The 18,453-nt window shown below is 42.3% G+C and overlaps 1 protein-coding gene across 6 annotated transcripts in view; it reads left to right on the top strand.

Annotated features, from left to right (window-relative positions):
* Window positions 1–18,453, top strand: part of CELSR1 (cadherin EGF LAG seven-pass G-type receptor 1) — a 176,632-nt gene that overhangs the window by 68,062 nt on the left and 90,117 nt on the right. For all 6 annotated transcript variants that reach the window (XM_055711224.1, XM_055711227.1, XM_055711229.1 and 3 more), the window contains exon 2: window positions 2,082–2,720. In XM_055711224.1, the coding sequence (XP_055567199.1) occupies window positions 2,082–2,720 (639 nt within the window). The remainder of the gene's footprint in view (window positions 1–2,081; window positions 2,721–18,453) is intronic.

The following is an 18,453-nucleotide window of genomic DNA, read 5'->3' on the forward strand; positions in this document are numbered from 1 at the left end:
TCTGCTTCTGGCCTTTCAGGGGAATGAGCTGTGCAGTTGACAGAAGTGGGTAAACTAGTCCGAGGAAGTCATTTATGAAAATACGGTGCATCCTGTATTGTCCGATGGCCAGAAATCCACAGGCCGTGGAGGAGGTTGCAGTGAGGATTTTGGCTACCAGTCGTTTTTAAAGGTTGCCTTGGGTCTTGATGGAGGCTGGAAATGCACATTTCTAGAATGAGTCTGGGGAAGAGGAGATAAAGATTTCTGCAAACTTGGGAGAAAGTGAAAGCTGGCATGTGAGCTTCTGTGAGGGGCACATCAAACAGATCACCTCAAATAATGACCTCTTCTGACTGTTTGGTTTTAGCTAGGCAGTAGGAAAATAACACACGGGAGAAAAGATTTTTCTGTTTGCCTAAAAGCTGCTTCAGTGTGGAAAAAAGTCAACAGCTGAGCTTTTACAGGCAACCTGATCAGGAGGAGGGAGTCAAGAGCCATTCGATTAGTTATGCTGCCATAATTTACTGTATTGCTACTATATTATTGGAGGAAAAATCTTCCAACAATACATTTCTTTTTAAAACAAAACAGTACTTGTGGTGTAGTGGTGACAGTGAAAAGGACAGGAGCCATTTCTGATTTTTCTCTTCTTGAAAGATCTTTTTTAAGAGACCATAATGGGTCATAAACTTACACTCTGAGATAATAAACCTTAGGAAAATGACCATTAGCAATTGGTGCTCTCAGAATTTTGATCTCACACTGGGTTTAGATTGATTCGAATGTAGTTTCTGCCACAATTTTACATTGAAGTGATTCAAAATCCATTTCCACACATACCTTATATGGTTTAACCGATATAAATGTAATAGCAGGTTACTTGTGAAATTATTATTTCTGGGATCCTTTGAGCCAAGACTATGTCACTGAGCTGGGACCTAGTGGAACTGGCCACTCAAACCAGTTCTTTCCTCTCATGACATGAACTCACCCCCATTTCTGGTTGTTTTTTACACTATGAGATCTAAGAAGGAACGTTTCCTATCAGAAGCCGATTTTGATCTCTCCTGGGATTTCTAGATGCTGCTCTAATACTAACCATATTTTCTGTAATGCGATCTGTATTTTAATGAGTCCTTAATGTTAGCAAGGAGACAGAATTAAACTAAGTGGTTTGGTTTCAGTGATGATGCAACATCCCATTCCATGCTCCCATTGAATTTGGCTTAATTATAGTACTCACTGTCATAATTATATTTCGTAATGATAGAATGTTCTAGAATTTGTACATTCACAGCGCTACTGTAAGCCTCAGGGTGTACTGAGATTTTACAGTGGTATCTCTCAATCCACTGTCAGGAATTACTGCTATACATTTATGGGTTTTATTGCAGAACATCCCCAGCAATATCAGAAATGCTTTGTAGTAAGGATAGTATGGAAGAGATTTTAAATGTCTGCTTTTCACTGCAGGTGTATTTTATATGATTATTTTTTTTCTAATTTTTGTAAAGCATTTTGAAGAAGTTAGGTGAGAAGAATAAAGAAGTTCAGGTGTTCAAATGTGAAGACTTGTTTCCTTAGGTGACTTAGTATCTAAAACTCTGGTCACACTTCTCTGTGCATAAATCCGGTTCCTTAAGCCTAAGACCACATCTGGAGAAGATAATTTTGGTGTTGTGCTGTGAAAAGCGACAGCTTCCCAGCACTGGTTGTAGACTAGCAGTGACTTGTATAAAGATCCATTCAGCGGCTATCGTGAGAGGCCCCCTGCCCTTGGTTTGCCTTTGGCCATCCTGGGACTCTCAGGTTGCCTGTTTCCTCACTAGCCCTTGCCAGTTGTTTGCCAGGGATGTTCTCCAGGTGTTCTGGACTCTTTGAGATGTCTCTGGTCCTTTGAGTTGCAATCCTTAAGGTATTTTCATTTTCCTGAGTAAAGGCATTGGTAGTCGCTGGAGAAGGTGGATATATTTCCCTCTCCCATCCCAGTGCCCTAAAATGCCTCACAGGTCCGTTTTATTTCCAGGAGACTCAGGAGCCTCCTTGTCCATAGGCAGAAGCCTGCTCTCTGACATCACTGTTATCTTTCTTCCCTTCAGATGGTGTCCACAGTGTCACGGCAGTCTGCACCCTGCGTGTCACCATCATCACGGATGACATGCTCACCAACAGCATCACGGTGCGGCTGGAGAACATGTCCCAGGAGAGGTTCCTTTCTCCCCTACTGTCCCTGTTTGTGGAGGGGGTGGCAACAGTGCTCTCCACTGCCAAGGATGGCATCTTTGTTTTCAACATCCAGAATGACACAGACGTCAGCTCCAATATCCTGAATGTGACCTTCTCAGCTTTGCTCCCTGGTGGTATTCGAAACAAGTTCTTCCCCTCTGAGGACCTGCAGGAGCAGATCTACCTCAACAGGACCCTGCTGACCATGATTTCCACACAGAGGGTGCTGCCCTTTGATGACAATATCTGTTTGCGTGAGCCCTGTGAGAACTACATGAAGTGCGTCTCCGTCCTGAAGTTTGACAGCTCGGCACCGTTCATCAGCTCCAACACCGTCCTGTTCCGCCCCATCCACCCCATCAACGGGTTGCGGTGCCGATGCCCCCCAGGCTTCACAGGCGACTACTGTGAGACAGAGATTGACCTCTGCTACTCCAACCCTTGTGGGAGCAATGGGCTATGTCGAAGCCGAGAAGGGGGCTACACTTGTGAATGCTACGAGGACTTCACTGGTATGTGTTTATCTTATCTTTGACCCATGATTTATATGTTAGACCATCAGCCAGGCCAGCTCTGTGTCAAGCTGAAATTGCTGACATTCTTAGTCAAAGGGAGAAAAACTCCTGGCGCTGCCTTCTAGCCAGGAGAAGGCTTGTGAGTGTCACACATCACTTAGGGTAAGTCCCATATCTCTGTGCATGCCTGGTGGTAGGAACCATGCCTTGCTCCAGGTCATGCAGGGGGCCCAACAGCTGCTGAAGTGATTTCCAGCGTGTGAATTTCTGTGCAGGATGCTTTATGCAAGTGTATTTCTTCTGTCTGGAAGGTAAAAAGTGGGACACAACCCCTGGTTCCTGCTTTTGCGTGTTAAAGCCTTCCTGGTCCCTTAGGAGTCCCCTCATGCCAGGGCATAAGTGGGGGTGCCCAGCCTCTGTAGGACATCATGAACCCTTGGTCGTCAGCCAGTGCTGAGCATGCAGATGGTTCACGGTCCCAGGAAACTGCACATTTATGGGAAAAATACACACTTATGGGAAATACTACAAGTCAGCTCCGGTTTGTAAATGTCCAGATAGACTCCAGAAGGGAGCTGCTTCCAGGCCTGTCTCCAGCAGCCTGCTGAGGAACGTACTTTGCCTCATCGTGGACATGACAGCTAATAAAGATCAAAGTTCTGCTTCTCAAATACTCCAGAGAAGTTACGAAAGAATATTAGCTGAATGCTTTCTGGTGCTTCAGTAAAGTCAGTGGGATTATTTATGTGTTTGAAATTGCACACGCATTTAAGCATTCTGCACTGACTTGCTGCTGGCTGTAATTTACGCTGACGGCTCAGCAATGTCTGCTGTGACCCCTGCAAATGAGGGGTGAAACAGAGGGGGCTCTTCCCTATGCTGCCTCTCACTACTGAAGTTATAAAAAATTCAAAACATAAATCATTTAAGTCTCCATGTGAAAAAAATCTGGATGATGTGTATGCCTACTGAGCTGGATCCAGCCCTCTAGGTGGAAGGGTTTTCCTTCCCTTTCTCTTTCTTTTGGCCCAGGGCTGTAATTAAAGATGTGGTGGTGGAACGAGCCAGGAGTCAGGGAGCAGGGACATGGCCACAGCAGGTGAACTGGGCTTTTCCCAGCAGAGGGGACAGGAGATGCTCCCCAAGATCAGAGTGGGGCTTAGGGCAGCAGGACCTTCCTAAGGAGATGCAAACTCTTTGCCTGACTGGTGAAGCCCTGAATAGAGCTGTGAGATCATGGGGATATTTGGTCTTTGTTAAGGAGCAATTTTCCTGCCGGGCTTCTCATGAACGACTTCCACAGTGTAGTACATTATGAAGTCCATTATCCATTACACACGGCTAATGCAAAATACGTGCAGCACTGGGTATCACAAAATAGGTTTTATGACCAGTTAACTTCATTTAACATTTTATGTACTGTTACACTGTAAAGAGGAATGTCTAGAAGTAATAAGTTTCATTAAACAAAGATACGCATGTAAATAGAGTTAATTCATCCATGTCTTAGGTTTTTGAATGACATGCAGTCCTTCATCACATTTTGAGGGGGTTTTGCTAGAAATCTTCGGGGGAAAAAAGGCTAAATAAACTTTAAAAATTAAAGAGCATAATCTTATATTAATAATTGATAAACATATTTAATAATTAACGCTGTAGTCAGAAGAGACATGGTACATATTTTGAGGAGAGGCACCATATTATTCATACACAAAGAAGGATTTGATCTGTAACTGTATTTGCAGTTCATAATTTGAGTTAAAAATTAACTGTCCTGCTGCCAGGATATTAAAATAATCAGAAGTTAAGGAGTCAGTGCTGCTTATAGTCTTGCCATCTTTAGGTTTCAGAGTTAACTACACTTCAGTGAAATACTTTATTCTTCAGGACAGTTCAGGTCATGATTGCAGTCAGGTTGGCCAGGGGAAAACACACTCAGCCATGATCAAGAGGGCTCTGGAATTATCCTCTAAATTGATACAAATATTGAATATTTCTGTTTAATTGCTGAATGAATGCAGTAGGAATTTAGTATCTTCTCTGTGGTTGGTTGATGCTACATTAGTGCCTTTAGACTTCGTGTTACATGACAGTGTTTTTTCCATCAGACCTGAGACACCCACATATAGTGGTCATTAGTTGGTTGATTTTCATCCCCTTTACAGAACAAGGTAGAAAATGTTATCAACAAGTAATCTATTATCAGAAATATTCTATGAAGATGCATTATTGAATCTTGTTCCAGTCTCCTTTAAGAAATGTTATGTTACCTCTGATTTTTGTCCTTTCTTCAAATACATTCATATCCATTTGCATGTTCAGTTTATATCTATTAATCATAATACTGTGGTTTCCACTTGTATATATATATATTTATTGTTTACAAGTATCCAGATTTTATATCCATTTAATATTTAGACAGCATAGATTGGTTTCAATGGTAGCAGTGTGTATTGGCTCACAGCATGCAGCGATCGTAAATCAGAATGAGCAGAGAATTGCTAAGGCTGGAAGTCAGGAGGTTCTGGTATTAGTGAAATGTTACCACAGTATTAACTCAGTGTAGCAACATACCACTATGAATACTTACAAATATTTGAATTAACTGTAAAAGATGAAATATGAATGATAATAGTCAATGAAATGCAGCCTGCTCTGGGAGCTCTCATGTTTCCATTTCCCAATTAAGAGCCTACGTAGAAAAATAATTACAAGAAAATACTAAGATCTGTCATCTCTCTGGGGAGATATGCTGCAACTTGATGAGAAATCACTACACAATCATAACCCTGTACTGAATCTATGCAACTGGTCACCTGTTAAAAATACAGGGTTTATTTCCTGTAGAAGGTAATTACGTCCTATCTTAAATGGATGGAATTTCCTCCTGTTTTTCCACCCTGCTTTGAAGCCCTCCATTTGTTTGGATGTAATTGTTAGTCATTTATACATGATGAAAGTTTCTCTGTCTTCAGGAGTCTTCTGTTACGGGCACGAAGGTAAATTGAGCTCCTATAAGATATTTCTGAAACCTGATTACTGGCTAGTTTGGGGTGATTTGGAATTAGCTTCTCTTCCTGCGAAGTAAGGAGGTGCGTGAATGACGTAAGGAGGTGAGTGAAGGAGGACATATATTTTTAATCATGTTTTTTCAGAATAGTGACCCCTTTAACTCTTCTTTATGTACAAATTAGTGTAGAGAAGTGAACAATGTACACGCTAACAATCATGTCATTGACAGCAGGGAGCTGTGTGCCTGGCTAGAGGGTTAAAGGGTGGAGTTTAAGTTAAACAAACAAATTTAATGAACACTAGGAAAGGCTGTGTAATTTTTCCAGCTTTAATTTCATGGATCTTGGAGTGCTTCAGTAGTAGCTGAGATGAACTATGGGTGAAGGCTTGGACAGAGGTGGAATTGTCTGTACTTCCCAGGGGCAAACACCATGTTCGGAGGCATGGTTGCCACAGGGGTTCCCAAATGAGCTGCACTTCCAGCCCCATCCTGGTGCCTCCTATAGAGCATACCATTGCAGCCATGAGTCGCCACCTTTAAGGGTGTGAATTCCTACAATTTCTGCCCTGCCAGGAGTAGGTGCCTCCTGCCACTGCTGGGTCCTCCGGCAGCTCTCTACACAATTTTATGCCTGCTGTCCTTCTGCCTAGGAGCTGCTGTGACCATTCTCTTCTACGGTCGTGCTCCCAAGAAGTACAGTTTAATTGGCACAGAACAAAAGCCCTCCGATGAGGAAAAAAAAAAAAAAAGCAACCCACCCCTGTAATGTTCCCACAGTTCTCCTTAGCATATGGCGTTCTCTCTGCCTCCTTTGCTATGTAACCCCTGGCAAGGAGCAATTTCTAGAGAAAAAGATCGTCGGAGAATTTCCCATATCTGCATCTCTGCTTGGATTTCACTTCAGAAAGGGGAGAAATCTTAAGTGGTTGTAAATCTTCTAGTAATCAAATACAGCAATTAGAGATCTTTTACATGTTATACTTTTTTTCCTCCTAATTTATTTTTGTGATACTGTATTGCCATGAGGAATCATGACATCTAATGTGGCCACTGTGAATTCTGGTTTTGTGTCACGAGAAGGTAATTATAGCTCTTTCACAATGTCATGCCAGAAGTTCCTATTCATATTGTTTAGTAAGTTCTCAGCATTTGGCTTTTGCAAACGTAAAGCAGTAAAAGTAAACATGAAGATTTGCTTCTGTGTTATCTTTACTTATATCCATTCTTCAGATAGTGATTTCTCAGCTCAGTCTGATACCAGAGTTTCATTTTTCAGGCCAGAGAGGTTTATTTGGGAGAATTTCAGCTTTCAAGTAGCCAAATCTGGCAGCCAGGGTAGCCATAATGACTGTTTTATCTTGGGCGAGGGGGTCTGAAATTCCACTCTTGGTTACACTTACGCAGCTCCACTGGAGTGGTGGGGATCACGTGTGTCTAACAGCCGAATCTTGTACAGCAAATCTGAGTTCGGTTCATTCAGGTTCCTTACTGCATCTTTAACTCCTTGTTTACCTTATAAACCACCACGGTTTATTGACAGCAAGGCTGAAAAGATTATCCTCCCAGGGTTGTGGGGCTTTGCTACCACTTTCAAACAGCTGTGACCAAGTTTATCTTTAGTACAAAACACCAAATAAGAAATTCTGTCATTCCCAAACACTCCCATAAATTTAGGGACATTGTCCACAGTATGAGACAGCTTTGTGTGTCATCTCTGTGAGACCTTATTCATATGTTAAGGCAACGCAGTCAAGGTACTAAGATGTTTTGTATTGTTGCTGCTGTAACAATGTCCCTTCAAAGTTCTACTACTGGATTCCAGGTGCATTTATATAATAAAGAGATGAAAACAGCTTAGGCAAGGTCTAATACTGTAAAAAATAGTATATTCAGTTTCAAGAGTTTAAATATAATTACAGTTATTAGGGTGCTTGGTGTTCGACACTATTTAAAATTTTATTTGCACAGAATTTAAAGGCTGTACATTTTCCCATTTGCAAAAAGTCGTACCAATTTTTATGAAGTTTTTCTGCTGATTTTAGATGCAGGAAAAGTCGAGGAAGAGTGCTGACTATCAGCCTTTTAATAACTTCTGTTGTTTCTCAGTGCCTCAGAGGAAAGCATACTTGGTTGTGTGTCCTTGCAGTTTCTGTATGGCAATACTGTGAGAAAGCTTGTGTAGGGTGGTTGCACACTGGTCAAGGTCTGCATAATGCTGGCGGTCTAGACGTTTTTCTTCTTTTTCAGCAGTGCTATGCCATGCCATTGTTTCGATGTTTGTAGTGAAACTAGGTCTTCATAACTGCAACACAATTTCCCTTTGATTGCTGTGGGCCTGTCACTCTGCAGCTGAGATAACTTTTTCACATCTGATGGAGAGATTAATGATCATCCACTTATAAGATCTTTCTTTACAATTAGTACTCCTTAGTTTTGTTCTCAGCACAGATGTCCCAGCACAGTCTTTTCTATCAGTCTTCAACTTTCTCAGCCTCATCAGCATGGCATTTTTGTGGGGAAAGCCGTCTTCTGCTTTTACTGAATAAGCAGACATCACCACTGGTTTAGATGTAGCAAGCTGTGTCCCTGCAGCTGGCAGCAGTTGCATATAGAGGGGTACCTCTGTTTCCTCTCAGCCTGTGGCCCCTTTCAAGCCTCCAGGGCCTTGCAGCGCTGGGGTGGCTGGCAAGGGCCCCGTCAGCAGTCAGTGGATGGTCCAGAAGCAGACCTTAACTCCTCCAAACATTTTTCAGAGCATGACTGGTGCAAAAGCTGGAAAAGCCTGTCCATTTCTCTTTTTATGATCTTCACCACTCAGCTATGTACTGTGAGACATAGGGTCTCATAAATCTCACTCTCAGTGCTTTGAAGTTTCCCCATTGCATTTACTCATGCCAAAAAGCAATGAACCCCAGATGTCGTCTCATGAGCTGACTTAGTATCTAAATATATAAGGAACCCATAGAACCTATTCTTTGCAATTAGCCATGGATAGTAAGTCTTCCATTGGCTACTGGACAGTGTGCACCGCATTTGAAAAGCACAGCAGTCAGTTGTGCTATTTACTTTTCTTTCTCTCCTTTTAGCGTGATGTCCATTTTGTGTCATGAAATACTGAAAATAAGTATTAGTTTTGGACGTTCACATTAAGAAGTATCACCTGGCAAAATTCTTGGTGTTGGGTCTGTGTATATTGTCAGAGAACTATGACTTCAGATCATTACAAGCTGTAGCTATACAAAACACTTTTCATCTAGGGATGTCTATGGACCCTGCAAAAGTTATTAACAGCAAAGGAAACCTCTGAGACACCCCTTTGAGCAAGAGGGTGCTGTCCCCCTCACCAAATGTATGGGAAGCTGAGGCACAGCATCTTTGTCTCTTCCAGGTCACATAAAAGCGGTTAGTGGCAAGTCCAGAGCAGCTGATGCAGCTCCCCTGGGCCATTCCTGGGCTGCCCCATGGCTGGAAGCCCAGGGGAGATCCCCATGAAAGACATTTCTGTCCTGATGCAGACTCCCGGCAGAAGCCCGTGTGCCCACTTGCCTGCTGTGTTTAACTTGGGGATTTATTGTGCATGTTGAAATGGGTCCTTGCTTCTTTTTGTGGCAAGGCTCACTGTTCATGCATGCAGGGACGGGGCCAGCACGCCACAGCCTTATGGCTGGACCCAAGTGATGCTGGGTTGGACCGGAGGCTATGGCCCAGGTAGCAGAACTGCAGGACTGCTTGCTCCAGAAGATAACCAAAATAATAAAACCGAAGTAAAGTTATATTTTTATATAACACAGTCAAAAGCTGAAGTCTGCTAAACTTCTAGATATTGTGATGTTTCTGTTGATTATATTCCTGTCCATGTCACCAAGTCACAGGAGATGAATGTTGCAAATCTGGAGTCTATATCAGATTCACAGGATGTGCTGTTTGCCACTTCTATAGGTGGATTTTTATCTGGAGGATATGCCCTTCAGCCAGTCTTCATCCTATGCTCACTCGTCAGGATGCAAAAAGCCTTTTCTAATTGGATTGCTACGGTGTATTTGTTGACAGTTCAGTTCTCAAATGGTGTAAATGGCCTGCAGCCTTCACATCAATCTGCTGTGCCTTTTCCTAAACCCAGGCAAAGAGTTTTATTGCATTACCCTCATCCTGATGTGCATAACCTAGCTACTGTTTAAAGTTTGAAAGTTTTCCCAGTCATGTATGAAGCCACCCTCGCCCCCACCCCGAGATGCTGCACGTGGGATGATCTTTGATTCAGCTGAACTGCTGCAAGTGCCGGGGGTTCAGATGCCTCTTCTGGAGCCTTGCGTCTTATCCTCCTTGCCCGTGGAAATACTTACACTGATCAAAGTCCTTTGCTGTCATGTGGAAACCTAGCTACAGACTTAATGTTGTGTTTGTTCTTTTTAATTAGTTTTAGAACAGTTGGACAAGACTTCTGTTCTTACCGAGTGCTTCCGCAATGGAGGTGCGGTGAGTGCTTTGTAAAAGCAAGCCGCAGATCACACAGAATGTCATCACTTAGCCCTCGCTTCAGAAGCTACCTTAGTAATTAATCTCCAGTATACTTATGAATTCAGCTCTTCCAAACAGTTCAGGATCTAAGAAATCCTCCATACTGATTCCAGCTTACCTTCTTTTGTTTCTCCTGAAGACAGCTGTGTGGCTGGCCTGTTCTTCTCTTCATTTAGCCACTCCCCTCATTTGTCACCTGCAGAGTTTATCACTGATGATTTTGCACTTTCTCTCCCATCGTTGATAACTTCAGGTAGCACGTAGCTAAAATACAATACCCAGAGAACTTGGCCGATAACCTGTTTGAAGATGGTTCCATGCATACAATTACATTTTTACACCTACTCGCTATTAATGCCATCGATGTCTGTTAGAGTACGGCACAATATGGAGAGGAGGTAGGTTCTTATTGCAGGCTCTATGGTGGGTGTCAGGTCAGGGAGCTCGCAGACGTGAGATGCCTGCAAGCACACGCCGTGGCATGACGGTGTTACAGCTGCCCCAGCTCTTCTACAATGTAGGTGTTTTAACATCAAGCCCTTATGGCCAGATACGGTTGGGGTTGGAGATCATCTAGTCCAGCCCTCCTGCCACCGCTAACATTGGCTTCAGTCTCTTTTGTGAAAAGTCAAATCTCATTAAATCCCTGATGTGAAAATAACACATTTGACCCTGAAGCCATGCCAAGCTAAGCTCATGTTTGCTGTCAGGCAGCTAACTTTACATAAGCAAGGCAAATTGCTAACCTGGTGTGGGTACCTGCCTGCCTCTGGCACCTGACCTCTCCTTCCCACCTCCTGGCAAGAAAGCATCCTCTGAGGATGAGCTTATCGGTTAGCCGTGGTCAGTGGGAGAGAGACACGTACCGAGCACCTCAGCCTTCCTATTGGCATTCTGGTTAACAGTGGACTGGTCTAAGTTTAGGGTTCCCTTTGTTCTAGCATACGTGAAATCTCTTGTGTCTTTAACCTCCTATACATATATTTCTTTTTGAATGATCTTGCTCTGTCAGCTTTCAGCAGTTTTTAGGCTCTTGACTTGTACTCCTGGTTTTATATTGATGGGATTTCTGTTACCACACCTAAATGGGAGTTGCAATTCTCCCAGGCTTTTTAAAAACCTTTGTTACAATGCATTTGCTTATCTTCATTGGTATAACTAAAAAAAGTTGAAAGTGGAGCGTAATTATACAAAGTGGAGCTATTTGATATTATAATTTTACAGGTATGTGTAAAACACCTCCTCACTGACGTAGCTGAATTCCCACACACTACCATAATTGTGAACTTATATATGCATTGTAGAACATTGATCTGAGAGAAACTACACACAGAGGTTTGTTTTAATTAAAATATTTTAAGTAGCAGTTTATTAAACAACAGCCAACTTCTCTGTGACCATAGTTTACAATTGTGTTTTTATTACTTGAGCCAAGTTGAGCCTTGTGTAACTTAAGACTTGGGGGGGGGGATTCTCATAGTTTAGTGTCAGAAAGGTTAGCTGAATGAAATTTTAAGCCACACAAATGCATTCTAATACACCCAAACATACACTTGCTAAGTGTCAAAATAGCCTATATATTAGACTATATAAAGTGGGGGGTTTGTCAATGACTAGGTGTCTTCATTGTTTTTTTCCTCACTGAAAACAAATCAAATGGAGAAAAAGGAGAAGAGAAAGGAGGAGAAAAAGCCCAGCAGCTTGCCTTGAAGTTTTTTGTAGGGAAGATAAAATCATAATGAGATACTGTTTTTTTCCAATATGCCTCCTGTTCTGGAAAGCCCCTCACAATGTTCACAGCAGATCAGAGGTGAAGGCTAAAAAAAAAAAGAAATTCCAGGAAGGCTGGAATTAAATATTCTAAAACAAAAAAGAAATCTAACTTTCAAGGAACAAGGTAACAGGACTATTTTTCTCCTGGCTGTAAATTCAAAACTGGGAAGCCCCCTTACAATTCAGTAAGTCTGAATTATGAAGAACATATTGGGCTTCTATACGTATTTGTAATTCCCAAGTTATAAGTTTTTATATTCATCTGTAGATAAACAACAGGAAAGTGGCAGGAAGGATAGTTGGATGCAGAGATGAAGGTATCAGGATAGTGTCCTGTTAGGGAGGAAAAAATTGTAAAGCAGTTTCTTGTGTGTCTGTTCTTTATGTTATGATGATTGAAAGTTTCGACAGTTAGCACCAGACCGAGGCATTTGGCCTTGAACATCAAGATAATTATAGTTCTGCAATACAGTTGTGCAGAGCATGGTGGGAACCACAACCTCATTGTGGTTGCAAATGCTCTTTTGTTTAGAGCATCATGGTTCAGTGCCTGCATCCCAGCCCCTGCTCCTCCTGGGGCAGGTTTTGTTCTGCGACCCGCAGTGTACGGTGCCCCCGAATCACAGCTTCCCAAGCAGCCGTCAGCCTGAATTTTCAGTTTCTAAAAATCGAGATGAAGATAGTTTACTGCAGGCTGTCTCTCAGATTCTCCATAGCAAAGCATATGAGAGCTATTACATAGCATTTTTCAATATAATAATTAAATAACATATTTTAATTAGATGGGACCACCCAGCTTCCAGGGGTCAGCACACTGATGTGCATATTGTAAGGAACATTATTATGAAGATGAGTGTCTTGTATTAATAATCAAACACAATCTAGATGACACTATAATTATTAACTCTTAACAAGACAGTCATCATTTAAAGTGACTTTAAAATAAAAACATATTTTACAAAAAGGCTGAATTTTAATTGGCTAAACTGTTGTAAGAAGAGTTAAATACAAGCTGTGGAAGCTGGCTGGATTAATTTTTTATGAGTCTATTTAAATATGTTTTTGTAAAGTAACTTTTGAATTTCTACCTATTCTGTAGGTTGATTTAGAGATTTTCTGTGCAAGATGTGTGTGACATTACAAGGCCCTTTTCAGCAGTCATTAAGAAAAAGACAGCTTCCTTGATTAAGTTGCTTTTTGTTTTCAGTTTGTGTTCCTGACCTCTGTATGAAATATTTTTGAGGCTACCAAAACATAAGATTATGGGATTATCTTTTTAACCCTAATCCTTTTAATTTGACAAGCAAAAGGGCATTTCTGATTTTTTTCAAAATTTGCCTTCAGTGTATAACAACAAAAATTTGATGAGCATCGGATTGGTTTTGCCAGTTCTATCTACTCTGTCAAGTAAAATCTCTGAACTCCTACAATCTGCAATAAAGACAGTTATACAGTGCTTCTAACTTTCTTATAACCTAATACTTCTCACATAAAATGAAAATATAAAGCTCTGAAATCCTAGCCTCCTAAGGTGTAATTACAATAGTAGATTTACTTTAAGCATGTTTTTCAGTTGCTTTGTTAATATTTTATGGCTGCTCTTCAATTATTCTCACTAACTGGCCATTACCTTCTTTCCACCAGAGCTTCTGGGACCACCTAGGACATTAAGGGGCATCATTTGATTTGAGGTCTGCCTGTTTCTAAATGCCATCATTTTTAGTGTAGCATTGGATTACACAGAAGATGTGAGAGAGATTTTCCTGTGAAAAGTTCTAATTTATGGAAAACACAAATGCAGGCTCTCCCCAGTCTTCCTTTAATAGAGGTGTGCAGGGTTAGCTGCTTCTGCAGTTAATCCCAGCAGGCTGCTGGGGACCAGGGCAGATGGTTTCTTCTGTGCTTTGTCTCTTGTTTTGAGCCAAAACATCAAGCCTGTAACTGCTACATGGAGAAAATGAAACCGGATCTTAGCGGAATAGGGGTTGGACTCTGCTAAAGAAAACAGTAATGTTTGCCGTCGGAAGGGAGACCCTGATCTCCTTGTCCACATACTCCTGAGCCCTTTTCTTTCTTCCTCTCTTTCTGAGGTCAGTTATTTGCAGATACGTTCCCTTTTTCAACTGCTTTGAGGTACTAACTTGCTCAAAAATAAGTGCTAGATATTTCCCCTTTCCTACCAGTTTGGGAACTGGGAGTTGCAGCCCTTTGGTGTCCCCTGTGGAAAGCAGCTTAGGGAAACCAGACTGAAAGTGAGTGGGAAACCTGATGGTGCCTGAAAGCATGTCTGGTTTTCCAACTCAGTTCCTGTTGATAAAAGATGTTATTGCACACACGCCCCTGGCACAGCCACCATGCCTTGCTTGCTTTCCCCATTCATGTAAATAGTTTAATATATTTTGAAAAGCCCAGTGTGAGGTCAAAATGGCCTGTGGAACAAACAGCCTTGGGGAATTAACAGTGCCAGCGGTGGCGTTTGGTGCCCAGTAAAAACTGTAACTGTGTGTGATGAAATAATCTTTTTTTGTCACCTGAGCCGAGGCACGCCGAGTCTGAGTGCCCTTTTGCTTTCTCACTGCTGCCAATGGAGGGTGGTGAGAACTAGGCATGGCAGCTGGTTCCCATGCTGAAGTACCTGCAGGTGCGCAGGGATGCAAATACAGACCAGACTGCAAAGGCTGTCCCAAAGGGAATGTGTCCTACAAGCCCTGGTGGCTGCTCCAGCCTTCGGTTCCCTCCATGTGCCCCTCCTCAAGTAATGCTCCTGGAGATGAAATGAAGGGCATAGAGAGCAGAGAAAACAAAATACAATATCAGATGTATATATAGTAGAGGCAGAGGATGGTTGTTTCTCTTCAAAATAAATGGAGGGGGGGACATTCCTCTGTAAATGAATATGTTATGCAGAGGTGTGTTTTGTTCTTACACCTCCAGCTTTCTCATTGGTTTTAAGGTGGGATTTGAGATTTATTCCAAGACATAATGCAAACTGCAGACACAATGACATAATCTAATTTGAGTTTTATCTTTGACATCTACAGTAATGTTTTCCCCCTGCTAAATACTTCCAAAGATAAAGCTTAGGCTTTTGAAAGGCACTGCTTCATCACCATATCTTACCCCAAATCAGTGCAATTTGCATTATGGTAAATTGTCTTACATGTAAATCTGCCACAGAGCTCAACATAGAATAGACATTTTGGTGCATTTCTTTTCTCTCTTGTGTAGGTTTGCGCTGTCTATAGCCCTGGGTGACAAACAGAATGTAAAAAGGTCTCTAAAGCTTTACTTACAGGTCTAATGCAAAGGGAGATGACACCTTGTGAGGGCACTGTGCATTAGAACAAATGGATCAGTAATTTACAGAGCTGAGAGACAGTTGCAAAATCAGCCGAGAGTAAAGACTAAGACATTAAGAAATTACGTATTGGACTCCACAGAGCAAAACCTGTTGTTAGATAGCTGCAGCAGGCTGAAGGCACGAATGCTTTCTTTCTCATTCCCCCTCCCCCCCCCCCCTATCTAAAATACTCAAGAAAAGTGCTTTTCTTCAGCATTTCCTCAGAAGCCTGGGGACGATTATGACCGGTGGCATGTGAGCAGGTGGCAGGGAGAAGCCAGGCACATTGTGTGCTGCTCTGGCCACCTGCCTGAGCCAGGAGAGCAGTGCCCAAGCTTCATGCAGAGATGGCTCTGCATGCCTTTGCCATTGAGCACGCACCCCAGCTCTTCAAAACAACACACTAGGGCTTTTCTGGAGGTATTGGCAGTAATCCGTGGGCTGTAAAATCCCAGATTATCTCTTTTCTCTCCCAAACCATAAGGTGGACTTTAAAATGGAGTGTTTTCTTAAGTGGAAAATGTTGTATTGTGGTGTCTGGCTCCTTGCTCATCAGGGTGAAATAGGGAAAAAAGTCACAATACTTTTGATAAGTGTTGGTAGTGCCTCTGGCTCTTGCACTACTTCTGGCCTCGTTGCTGGAAGGTGAAGGGCAGGTTATCTGGTGTAGACAGAGTGGAAGCTTAATGACTGAGAATTTTTAATCCTCAACAAATATATGAGGAAGAGAGCACAGATATTGAAGACTCAGTCACAACTTTTGTCTGTGCTCTGCTCCTGCCAGCACTGGTAGAAGTTACACAGGAGAACAAGGTCCAGTGACCATTCAAATCGAGCATATATCATCTTGAGAACATGCTCATAATTTCTGGAATCCACAGACTAATTAATTTCTCCAACAGATGTGCCCCAAATATCACTAATCCTCCTCAGTATTGTTTCTTTTTTTTTTCCCCAATTATTCCTTCTCATTTAAATGCAAAACCAGAGAAAAACACAAATCCCAAATCATCCATCCATCCATCCATCCATCCACCCATCCATCCCTGCAGGGTATCTTTTGTTCTGCTTTGTTTTGTGACCAGGGAAGGGGAGGAGGCCAGGAGAGGAGGAACATCTTCGCTCAAGCTGGTGCTGCACATAGGATCCTGGGCCTGATTTTGGACTGGCGAGGGGCCAGGTACCATTTCAGTGGCTGCTCTGCATGTGCAGTGCATCAGCAAGCACAGCTCGAAGCAGCTTGAGAGATGGAGACTTGAGCTCACCCTGCTCTTGCTTTTGTAAAATACAGTTTAGCTTAGTTGCTAGTGGGGAAAGATCAGGAGGTGGGACGGGGTCCTGGCCTCTCACTTGCCTGTTTGGCCAGGGGAGTTTTTCATTGTGGTCCTTCTACCCCCAGGAGCTTGCAGGACCCTGGAGCAGCTGAAGTGCAGATGCTGTACCCAAGCATCAAGTCGTATCTTGCTGTTGGGGATGGAGTGGGAATGGGAGCTCCCTCAGAGCAGCTGTTTTCGGTCATGTGTTCTGGGCTGGAATTTGACCACTAAGATCTCTCACACACTTTGGGGCCAGCAGATACCACCCACAGCTTCAGAGGCAAATAAAATAAAAACCCTAAGTAACATAAATTATTTCACAGCATCTCGTGATTAAAGATCTCATGTCCTTTTTTTTAGCCCAGTCTCATGATTTTTTGGAAATCTTATTTGTGAGTTATCAGGGATGCCCGGAAGGAACTTTATGGGGGAAGGCAGAGGGAAGGGAGAAGGGTGACGGTGAAGTAGAGGGATGATACATATAGCTGAGAGAGCACTGGTAATTCTGCATCCTCTCTTCCCACCAGCTCAGAGCTTAGTGCTTATGCCCACAGAAAAATTAAACCAGATCAGAGATAAAACAGTGATTTCCTGAGTATCTTATTATAGCATCATTTTCCACCTATCACCTCAGAGAGCTACTTGGCAAGCTATATATATATATATGTATATATATGTATATATATGTAGTGTGAAAGGAATGTTTTTGCTGTTATTTTGCTTAGTGGTTTAAGTTCAGGTTTCTCCCTTGCAAATACATCTTGTTTAATCTGGAACAGTTACCAACTTAATTTACAGAGGACAGTTGTCATTATGACTCAGTGGGATTTAGTCCTAAAACAGTGTGAGTGTATTGCATGGTGTTTGTCTATGTTTATGTATGTATTTATGTATTATTTTACTTTAGCCTGTTTGTCATAATATGCCTTTATAGTGCAGAAAGCAGCAAAGGGAGCACAAAGCAAAGGGGAGGAGGGAGACCCCAAAGTGAACTTTAAGCTGGTGTGTTTCTCCCTGTGAGAGGGTTGGAGCTAATTTTAATTTTCCTAGATCAGCCCCAATTCTAAAAACATAGATGAGTAGGGAAAAGGAAAGACCAAAGTATGTTTTCAAATCGGAACATTTAGTAGCAGCGTAATACAGAAACCTCACAAAGTGAAGACCGTCAGTGCTGAGTCTAATGAGTGCATTTGCGTGGCCTCTGAAATGGCGGTAGGGGTTTGGCCATTGATTTCTAAGGGACCCAGATTGTACCTCTGCTCTTCAAGTAACGCTTTTGAGTCATCTGCATAAAATGGTACATGACTATAGTCACCCCCTAACTCACCATACTCACCGGTACACCAATGGCTTCTAACTTCTATTTGATCTAGCTTCTCCTTCATTCAGAATGACTTGGTTACTTTTTCTGGGTAACTGCTCTCTAACTTCTCTTACAAAACTAGCAGGTTTTTGTTTCCTTGTTTGTGTAGTGTTTTATTGGTAGTGGCATTTGCTGGGGGGTAAGGCTGGCTTCTCCCAGTAGGTTCTAAGGATAGGCTCATGCACCGCAGAGCCACTGAAGTAATGAACTTTCCTTTATGGGCAAAATCCAGTATTCATTTTTATTTCTTCACTTGAGCCTGTGTTTCAGGCAAATTTTCCTACAGTATATCCATGTACAGTCCGTGGAGAGAGGTGAATATTTACTGAAGGTGGTGATCCAGTTCACTGAAGTCAGGCGTGAGCCACTACACTCACACTTGAGCTATCTAAAATGGCTTAAAGCTG

Source organism: Falco cherrug, chromosome 5 (assembly GCF_023634085.1).
Source record: "Falco cherrug isolate bFalChe1 chromosome 5, bFalChe1.pri, whole genome shotgun sequence".
Classification (NCBI taxonomy): Eukaryota; Metazoa; Chordata; class Aves; order Falconiformes; family Falconidae; genus Falco; species Falco cherrug.